The following is a 26,826-nucleotide window of genomic DNA, read 5'->3' on the forward strand; positions in this document are numbered from 1 at the left end:
AATCTTAACTTTAGAAATCACTCCTTATTTTAAGGTTTGGCTGAGGTAAATTGCTTAGTGAATACTTAATGCAGTATCACCATGGTGATGCCAGTAAAAGCAGCACAGAACTGTTATTAAAGACTGGCGATGAGCTTAGTGAATTGTGGCCATTGGTAGGGGCAGACTGGCCTGGAAGGGAGGAAGAAAATAACCCCCCCCCCCCCCCGCCTTTTAAAAATTGGGCCACCTGTGTAGGGTTGCAGAACAAGAAACCAGGTTGCCTATTACTGATGCAAAATGAAGGGGCTGGTATTGCTGACTGAGCAGCTGTGGGGATGTTTGTGCTGTGCTTGCTAGCAGGCAGGAGGCTGCATGTTTTTCATTAGTCCCTTGGCCAGTGTCAGGTTATCTATCCTTTCTGCATGGCTTCTCCCAGCCTCCGCTGCCACGTGTGAGAAATTGATGCCTTACACAACTATCACTAGCTAAGGGAACAGCGACCACAGAGTGGTGGCAAGTAAATGCAGCCATATGCCTGCCAGCAAGCCCAGCACACATCCCCCCCCCCCCCCCCAGCCACTCGGCAAGCAAAACAGACTTTTCATCCAGTACCAAAGCAGTCCCTATTCACACAAATACAGCGGACCTCCAGTCAGGCAACAGACACAGCCCCCACCCCTTCTACCTATCAAGCAATCCCCCCACCCCAGCCAGTAGTTTCACTGATAGCCATGCATCAGCCAAAGGTCACCTGCCCTCCACTAGTCAGGCATCATGACGACAGCCGGCAATCTCACTATAGGGTTACAGCGCCACCCAGGGAGAGAACTGCAGGGCTGGATCCCAGGGAGATGAATAAGTGCAGGGGCTGCTCCAAGCTCTCTCGTGGTATGATTATGACTAACAGCACATGCTTTTAGACCCTATAATCAGGAAGGAATCATACCGCCAGGGAGGTTAAGCTGTAAGGCTCAGACAGCACTAGCAGATAAAGTGTGCTGCTGATGTGCTCAAAGCTGGTTCATCAGTAATATCTTACATAGGTTTCATGAATTAGGCATCCAGTAAACTGTGGAATCCCTTGGAATAAATGCACAGAGTACCACAATTTACTGTCCGTTTTATTGAATAAACACTGATGTGTGTATCTAGCTGGATTTTCTATCCTGCTCTTTGTATAGAATGTCTTACCTGATAATGGGAGAGACGGCCAATTCTCTACTGTTGTGTCCTTGTGCAGATTTTTGTCTACTTCTATATGCTCTCTCACCTCTATGGACAAAGGGACCGTATCATCCTCATATCTCAGAGAAACCTGACACACACAATGACACAGTCATCATCCAGACACATTACTTGCTGTTATCAAATATCATCCCATAATCCCTGAACGGCTCACCTGTGCAGTCAACAGTTCAATGATCTTTCTGGTAACTTCTTGAATCTTTTTGTTCTTTTTCCAAGAGTATGGTGGAGGATCTATAGTGGTTTTTATAGTCTTCCTCAAGTTGGAAGTGACTAAGCCATCAGATAACTTGAATGTTATATAATTCTACATTCAAAGACAAAACACCAAATTAGGCCAATATCCATAATAAACATTATCAGCATATTATAATGAATACCATAACACTGGATGCACGGGCATTTGCACAGCACTGGACCTCTTCTTGCTTGTGACTGGGGATACCAGCATACTACTGGAAACCCAAAGAGACTACTCTCGGTTTGCCTTTATTTTCAGTATATGGAGGTGCCCCCAGTATTTGGAAGCAAGAGGACCCCCAGTATTTGACAGACAGAGGTGCCCCCCGAAGTGTTAGTCAGAGGTGCCTCTAATGTTAGCCAGAGTTGTCCCCCCGTTAGTCAAAGGTGCCCCCCCATGTGTTAGATAGCCAGAGGTGCCCCCCATGTGTTAGATAGCCAGAGGTGCCCCTCAGTGTTAGATAGCCAGAGATGCTCCCTAGTACTAGACATTCTGAGGTGCCCCCCAGTGTTAGATAACCAGAGGTGCCCCTCAGTATTAGATAGCCAGAGGTGCCCCCAAGTATTAGACAACCAGAGGTGCCCCCCAGTGTTAGATAGCCAGAGGTGCCTACCAGTGTTAGCCAGCCAGAGGTGCCCCCCAGTGTTAGATAGCCAGAGGTGCCCCCAGTGTTAGATAGCCAGAGGTGCCCCCCAGTGTTAGCCAGCCAGAGGTGCCCCCCAGTGTTAGATAGCCAGAGGTGCCCCCAGTGTTAGATAGCCAGAGGTGCCCCCAGTGTTAGATAGCCAGAGGTGCCCCTCTGTATTAGACATCCAGAGGTGCCCCCAGTATTAAACAGCCAGAGCTGCCCCTCTGTATTTGGCAGCCCCCATTATTAGCTATCCAGAGGTGCCCCCGCATGCAGAGTGCAGGTGGAGATGGCTTACCTGACTGCACTCCAGTCATGGAACCTAGCTTATCCTCAGAGTCCCAGGCAATCTCTATGGCTCCAGCAGAGCCTCTCCTCACATTGTCTCTGGTACACCGGTGGGGGACACTGCTGTAGCCATGATTAAGGGGACATTAAGGATGAAGCAAGTTATATCATTGGAGGGCAGAGAAGTGATTCCTCACTTTGCTCGCTCCCTCTAGTATAGACAGTCCAGCGTGTAAGTAATCTGCCCCTGAGCGGGCCCAACATGGTCGTGGCGGCCATTGCTACACCTATGATTTCAGTGGCTCATTCAGGATCATATTATTTAATGTATAATTATGTGAAATATATCATTATTTGCAATGCACAAAGTGTTGTGCATTGCACATAAACCATTCTTGTATTACATATTTTTATTACCTGACTTGCTATAGAGCTTTACTGTTCTCCATATATAGTGCCACCATGTATAGTGTCCCCCATACAGACTGCCTATACAGTGCTGCCATGTACTGAGCCACATTTATGGTGCCACCCTGCAGAGTGCCTCCTTCATGGCTCCTCCCTATAGCCCCTCCTAAATGGTGTCCCATAGTTTATGCTTTACGGTGTCCCTACATGTTACCCCTCAGTGCTTCCTAATCTTCCTGGAATTCTAGTGGATCACATTCCCATTGTGCAGAGAATGGAGTTGGAAGCTTGCTGGGTAAGTAGTATCTCACTTTTCCCCATTCTATCAGCCATTGCGGGGCTTCCATGCCTGCACTACAGCCAGCCTCCTCTGCTGCATTTACTGAGTCGATAAAGTCCTCAGGCCAGGATCTGGTACAAGCAGCTAGAAGCCAGCTACAGTACAGGACACAGGAGAGCCACAATCAATGCTGGATCGGCGGGAGGTAGGTGAGATACTACTTACTTAAGTATTGCTTCCATCTGCTGATCTCTGCAGGGGAGCTTCCAAAAAGAGTCTTCTACAAAACAGATCTGCCAGGTGAATCTTTGGCCAGGCGTGGGTTACTGTACACACTCTGTATTATCGGCAGAGGCGGTCATTATCGGCCGCCTCAGACAACTTTGATCCAGGGATTACGTGCATCTAAAAAAAAGATCCTATTTATAAAAGATCTAATGTAACATTCCCAAAATACTACTCCCTTCGGTTTATAGCTAACAGAGATCATACTGACACCGCCCCCCCAATTACCTCACCTCTCCAGTCAGCAAGTAGACCATCTCCATGGTGAGGTGTAAGATCCTCTCAGTCATGTGACTCCCATACTTCTCCATCCTTCTTGTGACCTAATTCGCAACGTTTTTTTGGCGCAGATTTATAGCTTGAAAAATGTATTATGCAATTAAAATCTAGAAGAAAAAAAAGTTATACTGTTCAAATCCAGAGCTGATTGAAAGTAAATCATTTATACATGTTTTTACAATGAATAACACATTACTTACAAACCCCTGGAATGGAATCTGTATGTAAGTGGGCAAGTATTTAATTTAAAATACTGTAGTAAAAAAAAACAATATACAGGGTATATTTACCACTGTGTTGAATAATATCTTCCATTAACAGCACTCTTTAAATATTTGGGAAATGAGGAGAACATTTTTTCTGTATTTCTGAAAGTTTTTTGTCATATAGGATTTCACCTGCTTAACAGTTCAGGGTCTTCTTTGTTGCTTTAAATAACCCCTTGTCACCCATGCAGGCTGGTATAGCCAGGATGGCTGAGTCAACCAGCGTGGGGGTCCAACAAACTAGCTCACATTGTACATTATGTGGGGGGCTCTGTAAGAGAGGAAGCAAAGTCTTCTCCTCTCCTGCACAGCATTTGCCCATATCATGGGCACGGGGCTCTTCCCCAACTCATTTTCCCTGGAGGTGCATAGGTCCTGGAGGGCGTATGTTGGAATCTGGGACCTCCCACCTTTAATAAGTGGACCCTCAGATGTCCTTCCTCCTTCCAGGTTAATAGGTATAGAGAGTTACTTTGGACCCTATACCTTTTTAATGTAGAACAATAGGGTAATAAACTTTATTAGGAGGAGAAAAAGCTATTCTTTGTTGATCTGCTTTTCACCAGTTACTTCTTCTTCTTTTGCGTCTTTTGTCTCTTTAAATCTTGATTGAAAGGTCCTTGGCCACAGGACCCTGCCGCTCACCCACATTTGCACTGCATGCCATGCACTACTGGCATAGCCGAACTCCTGGTCACTGTGCCCTAGCCACAGGACCCGCTGTTACAGCTGCTGTCTTCAGTGGAGCCCCGACAGAAGCATCTTTGAATGTCCCTCTGGGCTCCCCAATAGTCTACTAGGTGGACCAATGCCAATCAAAGTAAATCAGGATGATTCTCACTGGTCCACCTAATTGACAAATGGGAAGCCCCAGAGGGATATTCAAAGATGCTTCTGCCGGGGCTCCAGTGAAGATGGACAAAAGGAAAGCAGCGGCGGCTCTAACAGCGGGCTGTCCACAGGCAGCGCACAGTGACCAGGTTGACGATGCTAGCAGTGCCTAAGCATACAGCGTGGATGTTGGGTAAGTGCTATGACCCTGTTGGCTCTTGTGGCGGATGGCACATGCATCTCTGGTGGAAGCGAGCCAGCAGTGCCATAGTGCTGAAGGACAGCTCCACGGCACATATACCTCGCTCCTCATTGCTCAGGATGCTGAAGGACAGCTCCATGGCACATATACCTCGCTCCCCTTTGCTCAGGGTGCTGAAGGACAGCTCCATGGCACATATACCTTGTTGCCCATTGTTCAGGGTGCTGAAGGACAGCTCCACGGCACATATACCTCACTCCCCATTGCTCAGGATGTTGAAGGACAGCTCCATGGCACATATACCTCGCTCCTCATTGCTCAGGGTGCTGAAGGACAGCTCCATGGCACATATACTTCGCTCCCCATTGCTCAGGGTGCTGAAGGACAGCTCCATGGCACATATGCCTCACTCCCCATTGCTCAGGGGTGTGTTGAAGGACAGCTCCATAGCACATATACCTTGCTCCCCATTGCTCAGGGTGCTGAAGGACAGCTCCATGACACATATACCTCACTCCCCATTGCTCAGGGTGCTGAAGGACAGCTCCATGGCACATATACCTCGCTCCCCATTGCTCAGGGTGCTGAAGGACAGCTCCATGACACATATACCTCACTCCCCATTGCTCAGGGTGCTGAAGGACAGCTCCATGGCACATATACCTTGTTGCCCATTGTTCAGGGTGCTGAAGGACAGCTCCACGGCACATATACCTCACTCCCCATTGCTCAGGGTGTTGAAGGACAGCTCCATGGCACATATACCTCGCTCCCCATTGCTCAGGGTGCTGAAGGACAGCTCCACGGCACATATACCTCGCTTCCCATTGCTCAGGGTGTTGGAAGGACAGCTCCATGGCACATATACCTCGCTCCCCATTGCTCAGGGTGTTGGAAGGACAGCTCCATGGCACATATACCTCGCTCCCCATTGCTCAGGGTGTTGGAAGGACAGTTCCATGGCACATATACCTCACTCCCCATTGCTCAGGGTGCTGAAGGACAGCTCCATGGCACATATACCTCACTCCCCATTGCTCAAGGTGCTGAAGGACAGCTCCATGGCACATATACCTCGCTCCCCATTACGGCACATATACCTCGCTCCCCATTGCTCAGGGTGCTGAAGAACAGCTCCACGGAACATATACCTCGCTCCCCATTGCTGGGGGTGCTGAAGGACGGCTCCATGGCACATATACCTCACTCCCCATTGCTCAGGGTGCTGAAGGACAGCCCCACGGCACATATACCTCGCTCCCTATTGGTCAGGGTGCTGAAGGACAGCTCCGCGGCACATATACCTCGCTCCCCATTGCTCAGGGTACAAGAGCATTGCTGAGATGGATGCCAGTACTTGTGCAGTGTGATTACGCATCCAAATCCCCGTAGCTATGCTATGCATTGCTATGGGAATTCTGATGCATTGTCTCACCAGTTTATTTTCACCCTGGTATTCCTTTAAATGCACCAGAAACATTTTTTTTAAATGAACCTCCTCATCAGGTAGGTTTGTAATGGAGTTCGGGGGAGCATCATTACTTACCATAGGATCCGCCATTTCTTCAGGGACAGACCACAGCTGCCGAATGTTCAACTTCCCAGCAGTGTCTCTGGTGTGCTGCAATGCATGCTGGGAGATGTATAGACAGTGGCTGCGAGAACATCCCTGTATTAGCATCTATGGACTACAGCTCTCAACATGCACTGCGACACACACACCTCTCCGATGTTGAAAAAGCAACAGCTGCGGGCTTTCAGTGGAGAAGATGGCAAATCACATATGGGCCAGAGAAGTAGCACCTAGTAAGTAAGCAGCGCTCACCCCAACCCTGCCCCATCAACAGGACACTCCGTTACAAACCACCCTTATGGGAAGGTTCATTTTAAAAAGGTTTACTTCCAGGTGCTCAGTTCCCTTTAACTTGAACACGGATCCATATATACATATACACACACACACACACTACATACTGTACACACGTGCTACAAACTCCATACATTTACACACATTACATACATACTCCATACACACACATATTACATATATACACACATCCTCCATACTTATACACACATCCTCCATACTTATACACACATCACACACATACTCTATACATATACACACATACATGTCCACACAGATACACACTGCATGCAATATCTCCAGCTCTCAGAACTCACTGTAATCTCCCCTGCAGCCTCTCCAGCTCCTGAGTCTGCCTTCTTCTGCCCTGCTGACTGTCCTGTCCTGGGGAGGAGGGGGTTGCTGGAACTTAGTCTCCTGTATCAGCTCAGCACAGAGCTGTAAGCAGCCAGTGGAAAGAAGAGCAGGAGGGAGAAACAGCTTCAGGCACTGGCCTGCTCCATATCTACGTAGCCTCACTCAGCTTTCCCTTACTTTGTACTTAGTTGTCACCCCCACTGCTGGTGACACCTGGTGCAGTCCGTACCCTCCCCCGTGACATCACTTCCTGGAAAACATTTGCAGTTGCACTCCGACTGACTAGTCCTGCAAAGTTACTCCCAGCTCAAAAGAATCCCCCACTGCCTCTTCTTCAGGTATAAACCTCCATCATTGCTGCTGGAATTTGGGCAATCTCTGCTATTTTTCCTGCCCTTCTCGCTTGATCCGAATGATAAAGCGCGACACGGGTTGTACACACTGCGCATGCGTCCTGCTCAGCTCTGGGGAAGGAGCTAGAACTGTCTGCGAGAGCCTCTGTGCAGGGCTGCTATCTCCAGAAGAGACGCTAGGGGGCAGAGATGCATTAAACATTTCCCCCTTTACAGCCAATAGGTAGCCATTTTCTTGTAGTATAAATTTGTCAGTATTATTGTTTATTTATTATTTTAATGATTTTCCATAGTGATAATCAAAGCTATGCTCAACCAAATGAGGAGGTCATTTTGTTGTAGCTCAAGACAGAGGAACCTCAGTAGTGATAGAACCCTGTACAGTTTTTTCGGGCTGAAGGTAACGGCATATTGTTATTCTTTACAGGCAGGTGTGATTATATATGGGGAGGGGGTCCAAGTGATATTATGCATGAGGGAGAAGTTATGTGATGTGTGTATAATGTGCTGCAGGAAACAGAAGGCTCTTTGGTGGGATAGTCAGCCTTCTCTGGAATATTACTGAGTATAGATATAAATAGTAGGAAAGATAAAACATAGGACAGGTCCCCTGACAGCCACTGGTAAATAGTGAATTTATGTACCCAGCAGTCCTTTGAGTCTCTTGATACAGATACATGTAGACATGGGTGCTTGTTGTGAACAGATAGGTGCTAAAAACAATATTGTCTTTGGTGACCAACGACATTTGGCATCATTTATCAGTCCCAATCTGGTCACATTAGCAAATTGTGCAGTAACTTTACAGCACTTTATCGGAATGTATGAAAATGTATCTTACTGTCACATGTATGTTCTTTGCCCTCATTCCAGATCCTATATATGGTTCAGCCAAAACGCTTTTTGTGAAGGTAAATCTGAGAGGATGGAGAAGGATGGGAGTCACATGACTGAGCGGATACTAAATCTCACCCTAGAGATCATCTATCTGCTCACTGGAGAGGTGAGGAGGCTTCTGAAAGTGTCATGTGACATCACTCTTATTTCAATGAAGGTAGAGCTCTTGACGAAAGTAAAATACCGGGTAGTATATACTTATAGTCTTATATCTTCCCCTGCCAAGGTGCAACTCACAGCTCATCAGTAAATGATGCAGAGGGTGGAAGTCCAGATTGCTGCTGTGTTCTGATTTCGATAGGTAGAAGACAATGTGATATTATTATTAATATTGTAGTACTCATGAAGTGTGTGTCGGGGGGGGGGGGGGGTGGAAGGGGGGAGATAGAAAACCACCTCAGTAGTTGGAAGCCTCAGTTTGGTCCAGAGGCTACTTGGATAGTTGTAGAGCCCATTGTCCCACTACACCCTCTTCAATCTTCTGGCCGCGCTCCCAGGGCCAGATTTGGAATGCTTACCACCAAAGGCCTACTATAACCAGCTGCCACCTGACAGCAGCATCCAACAAGCACGTGCACACACATATACACACACACACACATCACTGTGTGAAGAGTGCACAATGAGGATCGCACAAGGCGGCACGCTTCCTGACAAGTGATGTGATCCGGGGCCTGCTCTCACTCTATCTGTATATGCTGGTGTCCTGGCATGCAGCACAAATTACAGGACACAAAGGGCTAATGTGATATAGATAGGTAGCCTGCCCCCTGACCGAGGGCTAAGCAGTGACTAACCTGCTGCTCTCCATAGATCAGCTGGCAGATCAGCAATTATTAGTCTGTGTGACTGCCAGGCTGGTGTCCTAGTGCCACTCCTTCCCACTCGCTCACTCGCCCGCATGATGTAAACATAGATACTCCACCTCCACAAAGTTGCCGTGGCTTGCCACACTGCCCAGGAGCAAATGCATTGCTGCAGTTCATTAGTGGAGACTCTCTCATCCGATTGATAAGAGAGTGAGCAGTGCCCAGTAACGCGCCGTGTAATTCAACTACAGGAAGTGAGCTGTGACGTCACTTCCTGTACATAGCGCATCACAGGGCGCTACTCGCTTTCTTATCAATGTGATAATGATCTGCAGCTATGTGTTCGCTCCTGGGCAGTGCAGCAAGCAACAGAAACTTTGTGGAGGATCTATGTTTACATTGTGCTGGCAAGTGAGCAAGCAGGAAGGAGTAGTACTAGTACACAAGCCGGGTGGCCACACAGACTGGTTGGTAATTGAAACAGCTTATCTGCTAGCTGCAACGGCGCCCCAGCCAGGCTGCGGCCCTAGGCCATGGTCTTTGTGGCCTGCCCACAAATCTGGCCATGGGGGCTCCCCGCAGTGGACGAGTGCATATGCTCTGGGCATGCGCAAGTAAGGTCTGTGCATGCACAAGTAAGGTCTGTGCATGCCCAGTGGAATGAAGCCACTTATGCTGGGCTTTTTTCCTCTGTGCTCAAGTTCCTTGTTCTGGGCATGTACACATGCTCGTGGCCAGAAGAAACCTTCTGCTGAATAGATATACATGGACCCTTTGTGGTAACGGTGGGCTGTAGAAGGATCTTGGGAGCTTCTGGACCATCTAACTTTCCACTACTGTGGTAAATATATTTGTTTTTTTTTATTCACTTTAGGTACTGTAGTTTTTTTTTTTAGTACACTCAAAGTGATTATTCTAGTTTGGATGGTGTCAAAATTTGATGTTTTTTTGCTTTGAACACCAGAATTATGTAGCGTTCAAGTTATCCAGTGGTTTGGTCGCATCTAGCTTGAAGACCCAAAGCCTCATTATTGATCCTCCATCTCACTCCATGAGAAAGAACAACAAGAAGGTTCAAGAAGCCACCAATGAAATCATTGAGCTGTTGATGGGAGAGGTGAGCAGTGCCTGGAATAGAGGCAGATAGTTACTCTACTCATATACAGTGTGTATCTCTATTTCACTATTAACTCATATACTGATATTATTTTTAGCACAGCTTTCAGCACATATTCACTTTTAAGATTAAAAATTGACAAAGATGTCAGAATCTCCAAGGGTTTAAAAAAAATGAAACAGAATGAATCCTTCTAATCTAAACTGCACTTGTAATGCTGTAATCTTCCTTATTTTATTTCAATAATCTTTTTTACTGTTTAAAAAAACCTGTTCTGTAATAACTAAGAGTTTTGAACTGTCTGCTGGTTGTGGGAAGCAAAACTAATAGCAGGATCATCCACCAGGCAACCTAAGAAGGTGCTTGGGGCCTAGTAGGTGTCAAGGGGCCCACCTACCACCTTCTCTGACCTCTCTCCACTACAGCTTACCAAAAAGGACCACAAGGGTGCCCCAAATCTACTACCTTACCTATGGCCCCATTACATCTAAATCCATATGTGCCTTAGTGCTCGTGTTTTTGATTGCTCTGAATGCTGGGGAATGCGGGGAAGCAGGAAAATCTATTACTGAGACACTTTCCAACAGATGGTGCTCTGGTCTAACCATTCTTTTCTCTGATTGTATCATTCTCATTGTGGCCAATGCACATGTTGGGTGGATAGTGTGGCACACAATCGTTTGCTAATATAGTACAGTGTGCTGTGTCTAAAACAATTACACACTGGGCTTTATTACATAAAATGAACAGCATTGCTTTTAAAGTTGAAACGATGATTATCACTAAATGAATATGCAAAATATGTGAAAAAGAAAGGAAGAAAACCCCAATGCACTTCCTGTGAGCAGCGATGCCAGTGTATCGTGGCTGGAAGCCTTGGCAAAATTGCTTGCTGTAAACGGCCATGTTTAGGAGGAATATTATGATAGTGTTTTTTTTTTATCTTAATTGGTAACCATTTTGTTGAGATTTCCAGCCACAGAGTATATTAAAGGATAGCTATAGCAAGAGGGCTATGGAGGCCGCCATATTTATACCAGTTGCCTGGTTATCCTGCTGACCCTCTGCCTTTAGCCATAGACCCTGAACAAGCATGCATATCGGGTATTTCTGATTGAAGTCTGACTGGATTAACTGCATGCTTGTTTCTGGTGTTATTCAGACACTACTGCAGCCACATAGATCACCAGGACTGCCAGGCAACTGGTTTTGTTTAAAAGGAAATAAATATGGCAGCCTCCATATTCTTCTCACTTCAGTTGTCCTTTAACTGTTTGCTGGCTGTTCCATAAAGCAACAAAGGTCTGGGGTTCTCTAGATAGTTCTCTAGATAGTCATAAGATGACTGTATCCCTGTAACTGTCAGGTTCCTATAAGTGCTGAGGATGTTGCTGCTGACTTGTCTATGGAGGATGAAGAGAACAGTTTGGTGGCACACATAGATCTGTACAAAGGCATTATGGTGGAGAACCAGCTCCCCCTCCCATGTACAGGTGAGAGAAAACTTTCATTTTCTTGTAAAGGAAAGATGAGTATGGAGGCTACACCACTGTAAATCCTACAGAAGTAATGCACTAATTTTGTATGTTCCCTACAGATGGATCCAGTATTGGTCCTCTTTATTCTCAGAGTCCTAATCAGGAACACAAGACCATTAAAGATGATCAGGTAGAGGGAACAATGGCCCTTTTTCTCCAAAATTTTCTCCTTGGAGATAATTTTTCATCTTCTATATAAAATACATTTTCAGCCCTTTGCAACTGGAAAAGTGCAAAAGTAGGTGAAAAAGTACTGTCCAAATTCTTCTGAGTATTTTCTTGCTTGCTGTTGGCCTAAGAGGCATTTTATTGATAAGGTGTGAAACTATCACCTAGGAGAAAACTTAGGAGAAAAGTGAATTGAATAAGGACCAGAGACTCTTTACATAGTCTTTATTATACTGGTATATGACGAGGCTTATTATATATTTTGTTTTATATTTTTTTCAGGATGAAGAGATGTGTATGAGAAGTGTGGAGCTGTGCATGGAAAATACAATTCCCCCAGCTGTCAGCACAGGTAAGGGATAAACACTTAAAACCACTTGCCATACCTTGGAACGCATATCTACACTCCTACAAAACTTCACTTAGGTCCAAGAGGTGTAGATATGCGTATCTGTGTATTTAAGAGAGCGGCGAGTGCACATGTGCCCCCAATGTCACACGGCAGTGCATTGATTGGTGAATGGGAACAAATGTTCCCAAAGCCAATCAAAGTGTCTGATGAATTAATAATCACTGCTGCAACCAGTAGCAGTGATCATTTACTTGCAGTAACAAACCATCACACAACAAACCGTCACTTCCTGTTAACTGAGAATGCCGCGATTCAATGTTCTAAGCAGACAGAAGGCAGTGTGTGGGAACATCTAGTGGTAAAAAGTACTATTACATTAAAAAATATTAAAAAAATAAATAAAACTACATCTCCTATATCTATAACAAGCCAGTTAACCCCCTTTTCTACCTCCCTCAATGGCTGAACAGTGAGAAATAATGATTTTTTCAATTTTTTTTCTTTTTATTCCCTTTAAATGCATACAATATAAAATAATTCTTAGCAAAAAGTACCGCCCAAAGAAAGCCTAGTTTGTCCTGTAAAACCCCCAAAACAATATATAGGTCATTTAGGCGTGATAAATAGTGATAAAGTTATTGGCCTAGATTCACCCTGAGCCCCGACGGGTCCAGCGTCTTTGTAGGACGTGATCCCTGCACTTTAATTGGCCCAATAAGCTGCCTGTAATATGACAGGCTGCCTATTGGGCCAATCAAAGTGCGGGGATCTTGTCTTACAAAGACGCTGGACACGACGGGGCTCATGGTAGGATTAAAACAGCAGTCAGTACTTAGAAAGGAGCTGGCGTAAGTTAGCAGCGCACACTACTCAGTGTGTAGTGTGCGCACAGGATTTTTAACTTGCGCTGCTCAATTTAAGTTGCGCTGCTTTAGAAGTGAATGAAGGCCATTGCCAAATGAATGGAGGCAGCACTGAAATGTGAAAATTGCTCTGGTTCTGCTCTGAAAATTGCTCTTAGTGGTGAAGTGGTTACTACAGAGAGTCACACTTTTCTTTCGTCCAGTCACTACACCCATTCATTAATTTAACCTCAATATCATCTCTCTTCTTAATTCTATTTTTCCATCTTCCCTTAAGCACTAGCCTGATGGCAGTGTCTGTTGGGAGATTTCCTTTGGTTCCTCAGAGCACTGACCCATCTTCTTGAAAATGTTTGACAGAGGTTACTTGCCAGCAGCACAAGATGCTACCATTAGGGGTACACCTGCTTGGGGCTCCCAGAACTGGTCAGTGACCATCACTCATTCTGCTTCTTCTAAAAAACCCCAATGTTCTTGATTCCCTTGATCGCTGGACACCCCTTCCTGCATTTCAGTCACTGAGGTCACAAGCATTCTATGTAATTGGACAGCAGGTCAGGGGAGGTGGAGCAAGAGATGTCTTATTAAAGAGAGCAGTGGCTATGTAGCCAGTGGAAAAAGTCACTGATGTGGAAGCAGGAACCAAGTCAATCCAGAACCAGTGCTACCATATGGGCAACCTGCACAATTGCCCCAGGGCCCAAACCAGGGGCCACCTGCCGGGAACCCTCCAGGTCACCCCGCCTGTAATGTGTTCAGTAGAGTAGCGTCTCACCTGTACCGTTGGGCGTGCTCCTCTCTTAGTCATGGCTTCATGCACTCCCTTCTTCATCCTTGCAGGGGCGCCTCTCCACCGTGACCTGGCGCCTGTTATTACGTAACACAGAGAAGATGCAGCCAGTGGGGGATGAAGATGGAGAGAGCATGGAGCCATGGACTGACAGAGGGGCAAGCCCACCGGTACAGGTGAGATGCTGCTCTGCTAAAGACATTGCAGGGGTTGCACAGTTAAGTTGGCGGGTTGGTATCAAGGATACATCAGCAGGCACGCGGGCCCAGAGGGGGGGAATTGGGCTGCAAAAAGAGGCCTCTAATGCTGCTTTTTGGTCAGGGAGGGAGGCGCCCAGGTTCATCTTGCCCGGGAGCACCATTGCTACTAGAGCTGGAGCTGGGTTAATCCATCCATCTTTATCACTTCTCCCTCCATTTTCTTGCCCTCTGGCACATCTCCATTCTATCCCACTCTTTCTTCAGTATTTCTTTCTCAGCTTTTCTCTCCATCTGTCTCACTCACTAACTCTTTACTTTACCCTCTCCACCCCCCATCATTTGCCCTTTGAGTCAATGTGGGGTTTGATGTTCTGAAGCAATTACCCTGCTTTGAGCTATGGTTTTGATCTGCCTCTTTCTCTCAGTTTTCTGATACATCTCAGTGCAGGACTTCCTCCTTCTTTCCATTCAGACTCCAGAGACCTCAGCGCAAATCAGAGAAATCCAAATGAGGACAGAAGCCTTGTAAGAATTAAAGAGGAAGAAAATCCTACAGAGATCAGCACAGGTGAGCCACTCATCCTAAATACAAAAAATATTGAAGGTGCCCATTAGCGGTACAATCGCCGAAACAATCGACTGGCTGATTTGATTGTTGTGATCGATAATGATTGTTTGGGCCCACGAACATGAAAGAGAGCACCATCGATCCAATTTTACCCAGTTGAATCGATAAATCGCTCATTCGTCATCAATCTGTACCTCTAATGATGCCTGATCCGATTGTTTGTACGGAGATTGTAACATTAATGTACTGTACAGAGGAGAATCCAATCACAGTGGCACAATGCTAATATACAGTATAGGGAGTAGAAGATACAGGCACTCTTGTACACATTGAAATGATGCCACAAGACAAAACCAGCTGTCAGAGGATCCAGTCTTCGCCAATGGTAAATGGCAATATCCAATAATTCCTCAGCACAATTTTCTGACTCCCTGTAACCACCACATGTACACGAATACAACAGACTCACAGGGGTCCACAAATACCAGGCCTGGATTCACATCACAGAAGCCTATAGGCACAGATGTCCTGGCACCCTAGGCTTCACCCTCCATAAACCTTCAAACCCCTGCCGAAACCGCACCACAAGTGTGCTGGCTGTCCTAGCCGTCACTTCTCCCTTGCTTACCATGCCCATCATAGGTAGCTGCAGGTGTCCTTTAGTATTAGGAACCCAGAGGAACATTAGTATTAGGAAGCTAGAGGTGCCCTTGACTGAAGGGAGATCTCGTCAGTGGAATGCTGAGAGCTGGGTGAATAACGTCTCATTTACGCTCTGATCAGGGCTCTAAATAGGGAATGAAGGAGAGAGCCACCTCTCCATCATCAGGTGCCTGTAGGCAGGTGCCAACAGTGCCTTATGGTAAATCCGGCCCTGACAAATACACTAACAATGACATGGCATCAGGTGCTGGATGTAAAGGGTTCCAAACATTTATTGTTAACGAGCACAATTCCAGCGATAAAACTTACATTGTGTATACCTTCAACCAGGACCCTTATGCATAAAATCACTTTTTAATTAACACAGTTCCAAAGTGCTTCCTGCAATCCTATTATTACATGAAGCAAAAGACAGAGGAAACCGGCACTGCAAGCAAGCTGTGTTTTAATCTTGATCCATGCAAACAAATGGTGTGTACATTGACAGCGGCAGGAAAATAATCTTGCATAATAATAAAGGCATGCAGTTGGATACAGGGTACCTGGTGGTGCGGTGGGTGCTGGGTGATCAAGCCTGACGGCCGTTTCGCGCACGTCTGCGCATCTACGGAGGCTGCAGGGCGGAGATGCAGATAGCCGGCATTTGTAGCCGGATACTGGGGGCGGAAGTGCGCCGCCTTTCTTACTCCGCCTCTATGCGGAACTTCTCACTAGGGCAGAGGGCAGACAGCTGAGGCGCATAGCGCGTCATCAGCGTCTGACGTCATGACGGCCCTGCACGCTGAAACTATTGTACAGCGTAGCGTGCTTTACGCTTGCAGGCCTGTGATACAAGTTGGGCTGGAACAGCACCATCTTGTGGCACAATTTGAGAAGACGCCCAAAGCTAAACATCAGGCAATATAGTGGTGAAAGGATAGCAAAGCAAAAAAGTGGCAGGTGAGAAAAAAGAGGAGGAAAGGGGTTTGGAAGAAGGGAAAAGGTGGGGGTAAGTGGATGTGAAGAAAAAATGACAAAAAGGTGAAGAAAAACCTGTGTTGGCTGCTAATGGGTGTCTTCCCGGCAGTTAAATGCAAAATGCTAGTAAAATTAAGGTACCAACTCAATACAGTTGTTATACCATAAAATAGGGGAGTGGAAGAAGTGTAGCATAATAAAATCAACAGAGGTCGGCCACTCTGCAGGGAAATCCCCGCCAGGGAAACCCCCTGAAGCGGGGGCAACCGGCAGGGTGGCCGACCCGTCAAGAGAGGCACAGTTAATCAAGGGGGACTGTTTGGGCAGAAACCTGCTATATAGAGCTACATGCAAGAACGGAACAAACCACATTCGGGGGAACACTTGAGAGACCGACCCCACAATCTAAAGTATAATATATTGATCATCAGGATTGAAAGACTAGGGATCCAGGAAGCAAGAGAGATCAGTATAATCATTAAGACCTAGGGGGCCCATCGCATTAGTTCTCAAGATCAACAGAACCTCTTCACGTTTAAGTTTCCTTTCGCGATTGCCACCCCTGGTGAGAGGTGGGACCTGGAGTATGCCAGCAAAAGTGAGTTTATTTGGATCTCCTCGGTGTTCATTTCTCATGTGCTCCACTACTCTGGGGGATCCTTTACCTGAGCTTATGGAATTATAGTGTTCCCTAAACCTCTCACCCAAAGTTCTGGTGGTCTCACCGATATAAAATCTCCCGCAGGGGCACCACAGAGCATACACCACAAATTTGGTCTTGCAAGTGATAAAAGCCTGTACATTACGTTCCAAAGGCCCGACCTGAAATCTAGAACCCGTGGCCATTTGTCTACATGACTTGCATCGACCGCATCTGTGGTTGCCCTGGGGTTGGCCCCTGCGCAACCAGTTGCCTCCATCTGGGGAGTGGAATTCACTCCTACTGATAAGAGACCCGATGGTTGGACATCTTCTGAATGAAAAAAGGGGACCCCCTTCCACCACTGATCTCAAACTGGCGTCTTTCATTAATATGTCCCAATGTCTGGTCACTGACTTTTTAATGGCATCGGACATTGTGCTGAATTCAAAGGAGAAGGGAGTTCTCTTATCTCCAATCTTTCTGGTTTGTTTCCTTTTGAGGAGGGTCTGCCTGTTTTGAGAGCAGGCTCTCTTGAAGGCATCTTGGATTAAATGTTCCTCATAGCCTCTGGCGGCTAACCTACATCCCAGTTCCTCGGCTTGACGGCGGAATTCGGTGTCACTGGCGTTGTTCCGGCGAAGCCTAAGAAACTGACCATAGGGTAAAGCCCTGGTCACATGTTCGGGATGAAAACTGGTCCTATGGAGGAGGGAGTTAGACGCCATGGGTTTCCTATACCCCTTTGGAGTCAGTTTATTATCATGGATTTCTAGTTCCAAGTCCAGGAAGGCAACTTTGTCATGGCTGATATTGGCCGTGAAGGCCATATTACAGTCATTATGATTGATGTACTCCAGGAATGCGGGAAAAGATTCACAAGTCCCGGACCAAAAGACAAGGATGTCATCCACATACCTGGACCACATCCTGAGTTGCCGTCGGAAGGGGTTGCAAGCGGAGTGGATATACAGTTCCTCCCACCACGCCAAAAAAAGATTGGCATAGGTGCAGGATACTGCTGTACCCATGGCAGTTCCAGATGTTTGCCAAAACCATTTTCTGTCAAACACAAATGCATTGTGTGTAAGAACGAACATCAGACACTCACAAATGTAGGTCTTATATGTCTCGCTCTTATCTGTCCTGTCCAGAAAGAGTCTTACAGCTCGCACCCCCAACTCATGGGGTATGCGGCTGTATAAACTCTCTACGTCAATCGTCGCCAGGAGATCGCCTTCACACCAATCCAGGTCCTCAAGGCCCTTAAGGACATCAACTGTGTCAGAGAGGTGGGAGGGAATCCCCTCAAGTAGAGGTCTCAGGATGTGGTCCAGATACCTGGACAGCCGCTCCGTTGTCGACCCAATGCCAGAGACAATGGGCCGACCCGGAGGGCTAGTCCGGGACTTGTGAACCTTTGGAATATGGTACCAAATAGGCTTGATTGGATCGGCTGGCAACAGCCCATTGGCCAGAGTGGAGGTTAACACCCCCAATTCCACTCCCTTCCTGAGGAGGGACCTCAAGGCATTCTGGTACCGGAGGGTGGGATCTTCGGTCAGGGGTTGGTAGATATTTCTATCTTGTAATTGCCTCAGGGCTTCTTCCCTATATTGCTCTGTGGACATGACCACAATGGTTCCCCCCTTATCTGCTCGTTTAATTTGTAGGTCAGGTCTTCTACGTAACCACTTCAATGCATGTTGTTCTTTTTCAGTTAGGTTACTAGTGGCCTTAGGGTAAATTTCTGCCTTCAGGTCTCTCTCCACCATTTTCTGGAAGACGTCCAGACATGATCCTGGTTGGACAGGGAATGGGGAAATGGACTTGCAGGGTCTGAAGGAGGAGACTTCACCGCAACTAAGTGTTGTCATGTCTTCCGGTGGCATTTGAGTATTATCCATCATAGTATCTAGCTCCTTCATAACCTCAAGGTTAGCTAAATCTTGATCATCCCACTGTATGTTGGGGCTAAAACCCAGAGGGCTCACTTTAGCATTTCCCCATGTGGTATCAGTTCTACTTAGAACATTTTCTCTTTTGGCAAAATGCCATCTAATATTTAGACGCCTAACATTTTTGTACATTTCTATTTTAAACTTTGCAAAGTCAAAGTCTGCCGCCAACGAGAAGTTGAGACCTTTCTGTAATAGGGACTCTGTCCCTTCTGGTAGTTTCTGAGTAGAGAGATTAAGAATCTCCAATGGTTGTGGTGTTTCTCCTTTTAATAATAATTCCTCTTCCGCTTGCGGTCCTTCTTGTCCTCCCATGATAATCGTTTGTTGTTCTTTTTTGGCTTTGTTTTTTCCTCTCCCCCTCCGCGTGCTAATCCTAAAGGGCGTGCAGGTGTTTTGGGGTCACTGCTGTTCGGCTGTCCTCGTGGGGCTGGATTTTTCAAATCCGCTTTTGCCTCATCTTCACTGGATTCAGTGTCTGTAGTCCAGTAACCTTTCCCTTTCTTCTGAGGTTTAGCTCGTCCTCCTCTTTGCCAGGAAAAATACCTTTTCAGAAGATGATCCTCTTTATCTCTCTGGAATTTTTTCAATTTCCTTTCCTTAATGCTATCTTGCACAACTGTAAGTTTATGGTCGATCTTTTTCAGAGTTTTGGAGTATTGTTTTTTCTCTACCATGCTCTGATACTGACTTTTGACAGTCTCTATCTCTTTAAGGGTTTTTATATGTTCCTCTTTCGTTCTTTCAAGGACTATATCTTGCAGGTTAGCCGCATGCAATAGATAGGCATTCTTCTATTTCTTGACGAAAGCTTCGTCGTCTTGGTACTCAGATGGTTCCACATAGCGTCTGAAGCCTCGTGCCACTATTTTGTCATCTTTATATTGCTGTAAAGCAGTAACTGTCCAAAACAGCTTAACCTCTTTTTCACTAAGCCTCTCGAGATTGATTTCTGCCACCCGTGCACCCACCCTTTTATTTGATGCTGTCGATGTAGCTGTATTCTTAAAGAAACTTTGAACATCGCATCGTCCACTAGCTACTGCAGCTCCTTCTTGCTCATCTTCACTCGATGAACTGTCGTCATCCGACTCAATTGGTACATCATAGTGGTGACTGGATGTAGTCGACATGTCCATGTGCTCTAACCCATTATTAAGCAATATATGGGATGCAAGCAGGGAAAGCGGGTTGGCACTATGGAAGAGCAGAGGAGCTTAAGTAGTGCATACAGGTACCCTGGGATTACAGCTGAGCGTGCTCTGGTAAACAGACAGGCAGATATGGCACATGAAGCAAAAGACAGAGGAAACCGCCACTGCAAGCAAGCTGTGTTTTAATCTTGATCCATGCAAACAAATGGTGTGTACATTGACAGCGGCAGGAAAATAATCTTGCATAATAATAAAGGCATGCAGTTGGATACAGGGTACCTGGTGGTGCGGTGGGTGCTGGGTGATCAAGCCTGACGGCCGTTTCGCGCACGTCTGCGCATCTACGGAGGCTGCAGGGCGGAGATGCAGATAGCCGGCATTTGTAGCCGGATACTGGGGGCGGAAGTGCGCCGCCTTTCTTACTCCGCCTCTATGCGGAACTTCTCACTAGGGCAGAGGGCAGACAGCTGAGGCGCATAGCGCGTCATCAGCGTCTGACGTCATGACGGCCCTGCACGCTGAAACTATTGTACAGCGTAGCGTGCTTTACGCTTGCAGGCCTGTGATACAAGTTGGGCTGGAACAGCACCATCTTGTGGCACAATTTGAGAAGACGCCCAAAGCTAAACATCAGGCAATATAGTGGTGAAAGGATAGCAAAGCAAAAAAGTGGCAGGTGAGAAAAAAGAGGAGGAAAGGGGTTTGGAAGAAGGGAAAAGGTGGGGGTAAGTGGATGTGAAGAAAAAATGACAAAAAGGTGAAGAAAAACCTGTGTTGGCTGCTAATGGGTGTCTTCCCGGCAGTTAAATGCAAAATGCTAGTAAAATTAAGGTACCAACTCAATACAGTTGTTATACCATAAAATAGGGGAGTGGAAGAAGTGTAGCATAATAAAATCAACAGAGGACGGCCACTCTGCAGGGAAATCCCCGCCAGGGAAACCCCCTGAAGCGGGGGCAACCGGCAGGGTGGCCGACCCGTCAAGAGAGGCACAGTTAATCAAGGGGGACTGTTTGGGCAGAAACCTGCTATATAGAGCTACATGCAAGAACGGAACAAACCACATTGGGGGGAACACTTGAGAGACCGACCCCACAATCTAAAGTATAATATATTGATCATCAGGATTGAAAGACTAGGGATCCAGGAAGCAAGAGAGATCAGTATAATCATTAAGACCTAGGGGGCCCATCGCATTAGTTCTCAAGATCAACAGAACCTCTTCACGTTTAAGTTTCCTTTCGCGATTGCCACCCCTGGTGAGAGGTGGGACCTGGAGTATGCCAGCAAAAGTGAGTTTATTTGGATCTCCTCGGTGTTCATTTCTCATGTGCTCCACTACTCTGGGGGATCCTTTACCTGAGCTTATGGAATTATAGTGTTCCCTAAACCTCTCACCCAAAGTTCTGGTGGTCTCACCGATATAAAATCTCCCGCAGGGGCACCACAGAGCATACACCACAAATTTGGTCTTGCAAGTGGTAAAAGCCTGTACATTACGTTCCAAAGGCCCGACCTGAAATCTAGAACCCGTGGCCATTTGTCTACATGACTTGCATCGACCGCATCTGTGGTTGCCCTGGGGTTGGCCCCTGCGCAACCAGTTGCCTCCATCTGGGGAGTGGAATTCACTCCTACTGATAAGAGACCCGATGGTTGGACATCTTCTGAATGAAAAAAGGGGACCCCCTTCCACCACTGATCTCAAACTGGCGTCTTTCATTAATATGTCCCAATGTCTGGTCACTGACTTTTTAATGGCATCGGACATTGTGCTGAATTCAAAGGAGAAGGGAGTTCTCTTATCTCCAATCTTTCTGGTTTGTTTCCTTTTGAGGAGGGTCTGCCTGTTTTGAGAGCAGGCTCTCTTGAAGGCATCTTGGATTAAATGTTCCTCATAGCCTCTGGCGGCTAACCTACATCCCAGTTCCTCGGCTTGACGGCGGAATTCGGTGTCACTGGCGTTGTTCCGGCGAAGCCTAAGAAACTGACCATAGGGTAAAGCCCTGGTCACATGTTCGGGATGAAAACTGGTCCTATGGAGGAGGGAGTTAGACGCCATGGGTTTCCTATACCCCTTTGGAGTCAGTTTATTATCATGGATTTCTAGTTCCAAGTCCAGGAAGGCAACTTTGTCATGGCTGATATTGGCCGTGAAGGCCATATTACAGTCATTATGATTGATGTACTCCAGGAATGCGGGAAAAGATTCACAAGTCCCGGACCAAAAGACAAGGATGTCATCCACATACCTGGACCACATCCTGAGTTGCCGTCGGAAGGGGTTGCAAGCGGAGTGGATATACAGTTCCTCCCACCACGCCAAAAAAAGATTGGCATAGGTGCAGGATACTGCTGTACCCATGGCAGTTCCAGATGTTTGCCAAAACCACGCTACGCTGTACAATAGTTTCAGCGTGCAGGGCCGTCATGACGTCAGACGCTGATGACGCGCTATGCGCCTCAGCTGTCTGCCCTCTGCCCTAGTGAGAAGTTCCGCATAGAGGCGGAGTAAGAAAGGCGGCGCACTTCCGCCCCCAGTATCCGGCTACAAATGCCGGCTATCTGCATCTCCGCCCTGCAGCCTCCGTAGATGCGCAGACGTGCGCGAAACGGCCGTCAGGCTTGATCACCCAGCACCCACCGCACCACCAGGTACCCTGTATCCAACTGCATGCCTTTATTATTATGCAAGATTATTTTCCTGCCGCTGTCAATGTACACACCATTTGTTTGCATGGATCAAGATTAAAACACAGCTTGCTTGCAGTGCCGGTTTCCTCTGTCTTTTGCTTCATGTGCCATATCTGCCTGTCTGTTTACCAGAGCACGCTCAGCTGTAATCCCAGGGTACCTGTATGCACTACTTAAGCTCCTCTGCTCTTCCATAGTGCCAACCCGCTTTCCCTGCTTGAATCCTATTATTACCCCTGATGATGCTGAAATGGCGAAGCCTTGGTCGGGCTGGAGAGTGGGCAAGTTTGCACGACTTTGCATAAAGCACTTTTGAAGTAGTGTGTTATTGAAGTGATTTTATGCATAAGGGACCTGTTTGATGCGCTTTGAGTCCTATGGGAGAAAAGCGCTTTACAAATGTTATTGTATTGTATTGTATTGATGCGACCCACAATGTACATTTTATCGCTGGAATTGTACTTGTGTTAACAATAAATGTTTGAAACCTTTTACAACCAGCATCTGATGCCAGGTCACTGTTAGTGTATTTGTGGACCTCTGTGAGTCTGTTGTATTCTTGTACACATGGTGGCTACAGGTAGTCAGAAAATTGTGCTGAGGAATTATTGGATATTGCTATTTATAATTTGTGGAGGCTGGATCCTCTGACAGCTGTTTTTTTCTTGTGGCATCGGTTTTGTGTGTACAAGAGTGCCTGAATCTTCTACTCCCTATTCTGTATATGAGCGTTGCGCTACTGTAATTGGATTCCCTTCTATATAGCACAGTTGAGTTGCACCTACAGGTGCTCATTAATGGTCCAATCACCCATCCAATTGACCATACCGAGTGATGGAATCGGGCATGGATTAGCAACGAACGCTCAATTTATCGATTCATCTGGGCACAGTCGGATCAGTTGTGCTTTCCTTCAAGTTTGTAGGCTTGAACAATTGGTTTTGATCAATTGATTGACACCTGTGAGTCTGTTGTAGTCTTGCACATGTGGTGGCTACAGGTAGTCAGAAATTGTGCCAAGTGCTGAGGAATTAATGGATATTGGCCATGCACAGCCTTTTGATACTGCTGACGAACATTTCCGTATTTCCGATTTCCACTTGGAAATCCTGGTTATCTGGATTGGGCCTGTAAGACGTGCAGTGTGATCTTCTAGCAGTCTAGTGCAAGTATACATTCATGAGCAGTACTCAGGATCTCCTCATTGACCTCCATGTCCTTCTGCTTGGCATCAAGCGTGTAAAGGAAAAGGTATGTAGTGCAGGACAGCCTTTTTTGTCTTTTTTAAGTATAACCTAAGTGAGTGGAATATGGATGGAACCCTTAAAATGCTAATTGGCGACACATTGTGTAAATCTTCTGCTTTCAAAGTCACCAACTCAGAATAAGAATGCAGATGAGGTCTTCTCATTTCACTGAGCGCATGCTTGTTCCAGGTGCATGACTCAGAGAATATAAAAATCAAACGATCAGTATGACATCCAGGCAGTCTGCATTTTTAAGAGGCAATAAATTAATAAAAATCACATATTGCTTTCACTACAGGTTTCTTTGAGGGTAGGAACACACTAGGCAGAAACGCCAGCGTTGCGGAAAACGCAGTTGAAAACGCACATAATGCAAGTCAATGGGCCGCATGGATGTTTGCGTTCTGCTATGTGACTTGCCTCATATGTTTCCAAAACGCACATAATGAATGTCAATGGTGATGCAGAGGTGTTGCATTTTAGTGTGGTTTTTTTTTTTAAAACCAAGTTTGATGAGGTATTTCCACTTCCTGTTGACTTCCTAGTGATTAGCATAAAACGCATATGAATGCATACAAAACGCCTAAGAAATGTATAAATGCCAACCGCAAACTCATGAAAATGCACTGAAAATGCACAATTGCATATTCAGCAAAACGCTACCCTTAAAGAGAACCCGAGGTGTGTTTAAAGAATGTTATCTGCATACAGAGGCTGGATCTGCCTATACAGCCCAGCCTCTGTTGCTATCCCAAACCCCACTAAGGTCCCCCTGCGCTCTGCAATCCCTCATAAATCACAGCCGTGCTGTGAGGCTGTGTTTACATCTGTAGTGTCAGTCTCAGCTGCTCCCCCGCCTCCTGCATAGCTCCGGTCCCTGCCCCCATCCCTTCCCTCCAATCAGCAGGGAGGGAAGGGATGCAGGCGGGGACTGGAGTTCTGCAGGAGGCGGGGAGAGCAGCAGACTGACACTATAGAGATAAACACAGCCAGCTCTGACAAGCTGTTTGTCAGCAGCGTGGCTGTGATTTATGAGGGATTGCAGAGTGCAGGGGGACCTTAGGGGGGTTTGGGATAGCAACAGAAGCTGGGCTGTATAGGCAGATCCAGCTTCTGTATGCAGATAATATTCTTCAAACCCACCTCGGGTTCTCTTTAAGCAGTCAGCGCAGTCTGCAGTGTTAGTATGCTGGAGTGTCCATAACTGGTTTCCCACTGACGAGGGGATGTCTTCTGGAGTTCCATATGAATATAACAGTTCACAATGCAGCAGGGGAGGACTGGCCAGGGGGGAAGGGGGGAGATTTCCCCGCAGGCTGCCTCTCCTTTAATGATTTAGGGCTGGCCGATCCACCAACTGCTTCGATAATTATCCAATCGGATGAAAATCTGTGCCGCCACAAGCATGCCCAATCATCAATTTGACTTATTTCGGGTGGAAGGTAGTTGAATGTATCAATCTGAGATGCTGGGAAATCTCGGGCCGATGTATTTGTTAAATGCGATAATAACAAACTATGTACGCAATGGAAACCCCAGCGTTTTCCCTCAAAATCTATTTTGTACCCCACGATGCCTGTGCATTTATACTTTACCTGTCATGCTGTCCCTCGAGTATCCTTTCTGTATTTCTGCATTGGCATGACCATGTGACTGCCGGTATATAGCATGTGGGGCGCATGTGACGTCATTTGGGCTGGGGCTGCCGTGAAACCGGGCCTCTAGTTTGTGTTTTCCCTCCAGGCCAAAAGGTCCCAGTCCTCCCCTGCAATGCAGCCCTGAATATCACATTTCTGTACTTATGTGCCTGTATGTATGTATATTGTACAGATGCGCCCTGTAACAGAAATCCACTGGATGGGAGTCCCAGTCCTCTTTACTGCCAGGACCCAACAAAGGGAGATCAGATATCTTCACACTACCATCAGGTACATGGAGTAGGGTCTCAGAGAATCTACTGAGTATACTGGATTTAGGGGAGGGGTTTGTGTATGTAAAGGTGTGCCCTGACCATACTAATGACATCATTTGTTGGATCACTACCTAACAGTCTGCTTTCACTTATCCTCACCCCACCCCTCTGCATAAAACGGAGGAGGCTGCCAAGCAGTGTGTCTGTACAACAGTCATACTTAGTATGTTCCCCAGTATGTTCTTTGTGACTGACAGTTATTCAAACTGTAAATATGGCTTTACTATGATAGAGGAACTCGTATTCACATACATACCAACTGCAGTTGGGTTAATGTTTTACAGTGCTACACCTGAGGCTAATTGTACTTATAATGGAAACATTATAGAATGAACCACAGATTACCCACTGATCAATATTGCAAGTACCATCCATTCCTGAATTTACTCTTTTGAGGAGACCTGAAGACCTCCATCCCCCCCCCCCCCCCAGTCAATAACCAACTTAACTACAGTCCCCAGGTCCCCCGTAGAGTCTTTGGCAGAGTAGCGTCTCACCTGTCTTGGTGGACACGCCCCGCCCCTCTGTCAGTCCATGGCTCCACGTGCTCCCTGTCTTCAGGGAGGGAGGAAGGGAGGAGAGAAGGAGACAGGTTATCAGGTAGAAATCAGCTAGGTGGGGAAATAAATTTGAATTCCGTAAAATTCAGCGGAATTTAAAAATTTTCAGCGGAATTCCGTTTTAGAGCTATAGCAATTCCGTTCCGAATCACCAAATTCCGGCCGGA

At 46.5% G+C, this 26,826-nt stretch overlaps 2 protein-coding genes across 4 annotated transcripts in view; one reads left to right on the forward strand and one right to left on the reverse strand.

Moving 5' to 3' along the window:
• Nucleotides 1-7,585, reverse strand: part of LOC137534351 (zinc finger protein 771-like) — a 20,581-nt gene extending 12,996 nt beyond the window's left edge. The window contains exons 1-4 of one of the 2 annotated variants that reach the window (XM_068255812.1): nucleotides 7,120-7,585; nucleotides 3,591-3,743; nucleotides 1,382-1,534; nucleotides 1,174-1,297 (exon numbers count right to left, since the gene is read on the reverse strand). In XM_068255812.1, the coding sequence (XP_068111913.1) occupies nucleotides 1,174-1,297; nucleotides 1,382-1,534; nucleotides 3,591-3,668 (355 nt within the window). In that variant the 5' untranslated portion in view covers nucleotides 3,669-3,743; nucleotides 7,120-7,585. The remainder of the gene's footprint in view (nucleotides 1-1,173; nucleotides 1,298-1,381; nucleotides 1,535-3,590; nucleotides 3,744-7,119) is intronic. The other variant, XM_068255813.1, reaches the window with a different exon arrangement.
• LOC137534337 (oocyte zinc finger protein XlCOF7.1-like) overlaps nucleotides 7,407-26,826 on the forward strand; it is a 26,240-nt gene continuing 6,820 nt past the window's right edge. The window contains exons 1-8 of one of the 2 annotated variants that reach the window (XM_068255787.1): nucleotides 7,407-7,497; nucleotides 8,386-8,515; nucleotides 10,183-10,335; nucleotides 11,702-11,828; nucleotides 11,933-12,003; nucleotides 12,324-12,393; nucleotides 14,719-14,814; nucleotides 25,958-26,055. In XM_068255787.1, the coding sequence (XP_068111888.1) occupies nucleotides 8,438-8,515; nucleotides 10,183-10,335; nucleotides 11,702-11,828; nucleotides 11,933-12,003; nucleotides 12,324-12,393; nucleotides 14,719-14,814; nucleotides 25,958-26,055 (693 nt within the window). In that variant the 5' untranslated portion in view covers nucleotides 7,407-7,497; nucleotides 8,386-8,437. Of the gene's footprint in view, nucleotides 7,498-7,837; nucleotides 7,913-8,385; nucleotides 8,516-10,182; nucleotides 10,336-11,701; nucleotides 11,829-11,932; nucleotides 12,004-12,323; nucleotides 12,394-14,718; nucleotides 14,815-25,957; nucleotides 26,056-26,826 lie in introns of those variants that run through there. The other variant, XM_068255788.1, reaches the window with a different exon arrangement.

This window comes from Hyperolius riggenbachi, chromosome 10 (genome assembly GCF_040937935.1).
Source record: "Hyperolius riggenbachi isolate aHypRig1 chromosome 10, aHypRig1.pri, whole genome shotgun sequence".
Classification (NCBI taxonomy): domain Eukaryota; kingdom Metazoa; phylum Chordata; class Amphibia; order Anura; family Hyperoliidae; genus Hyperolius; species Hyperolius riggenbachi.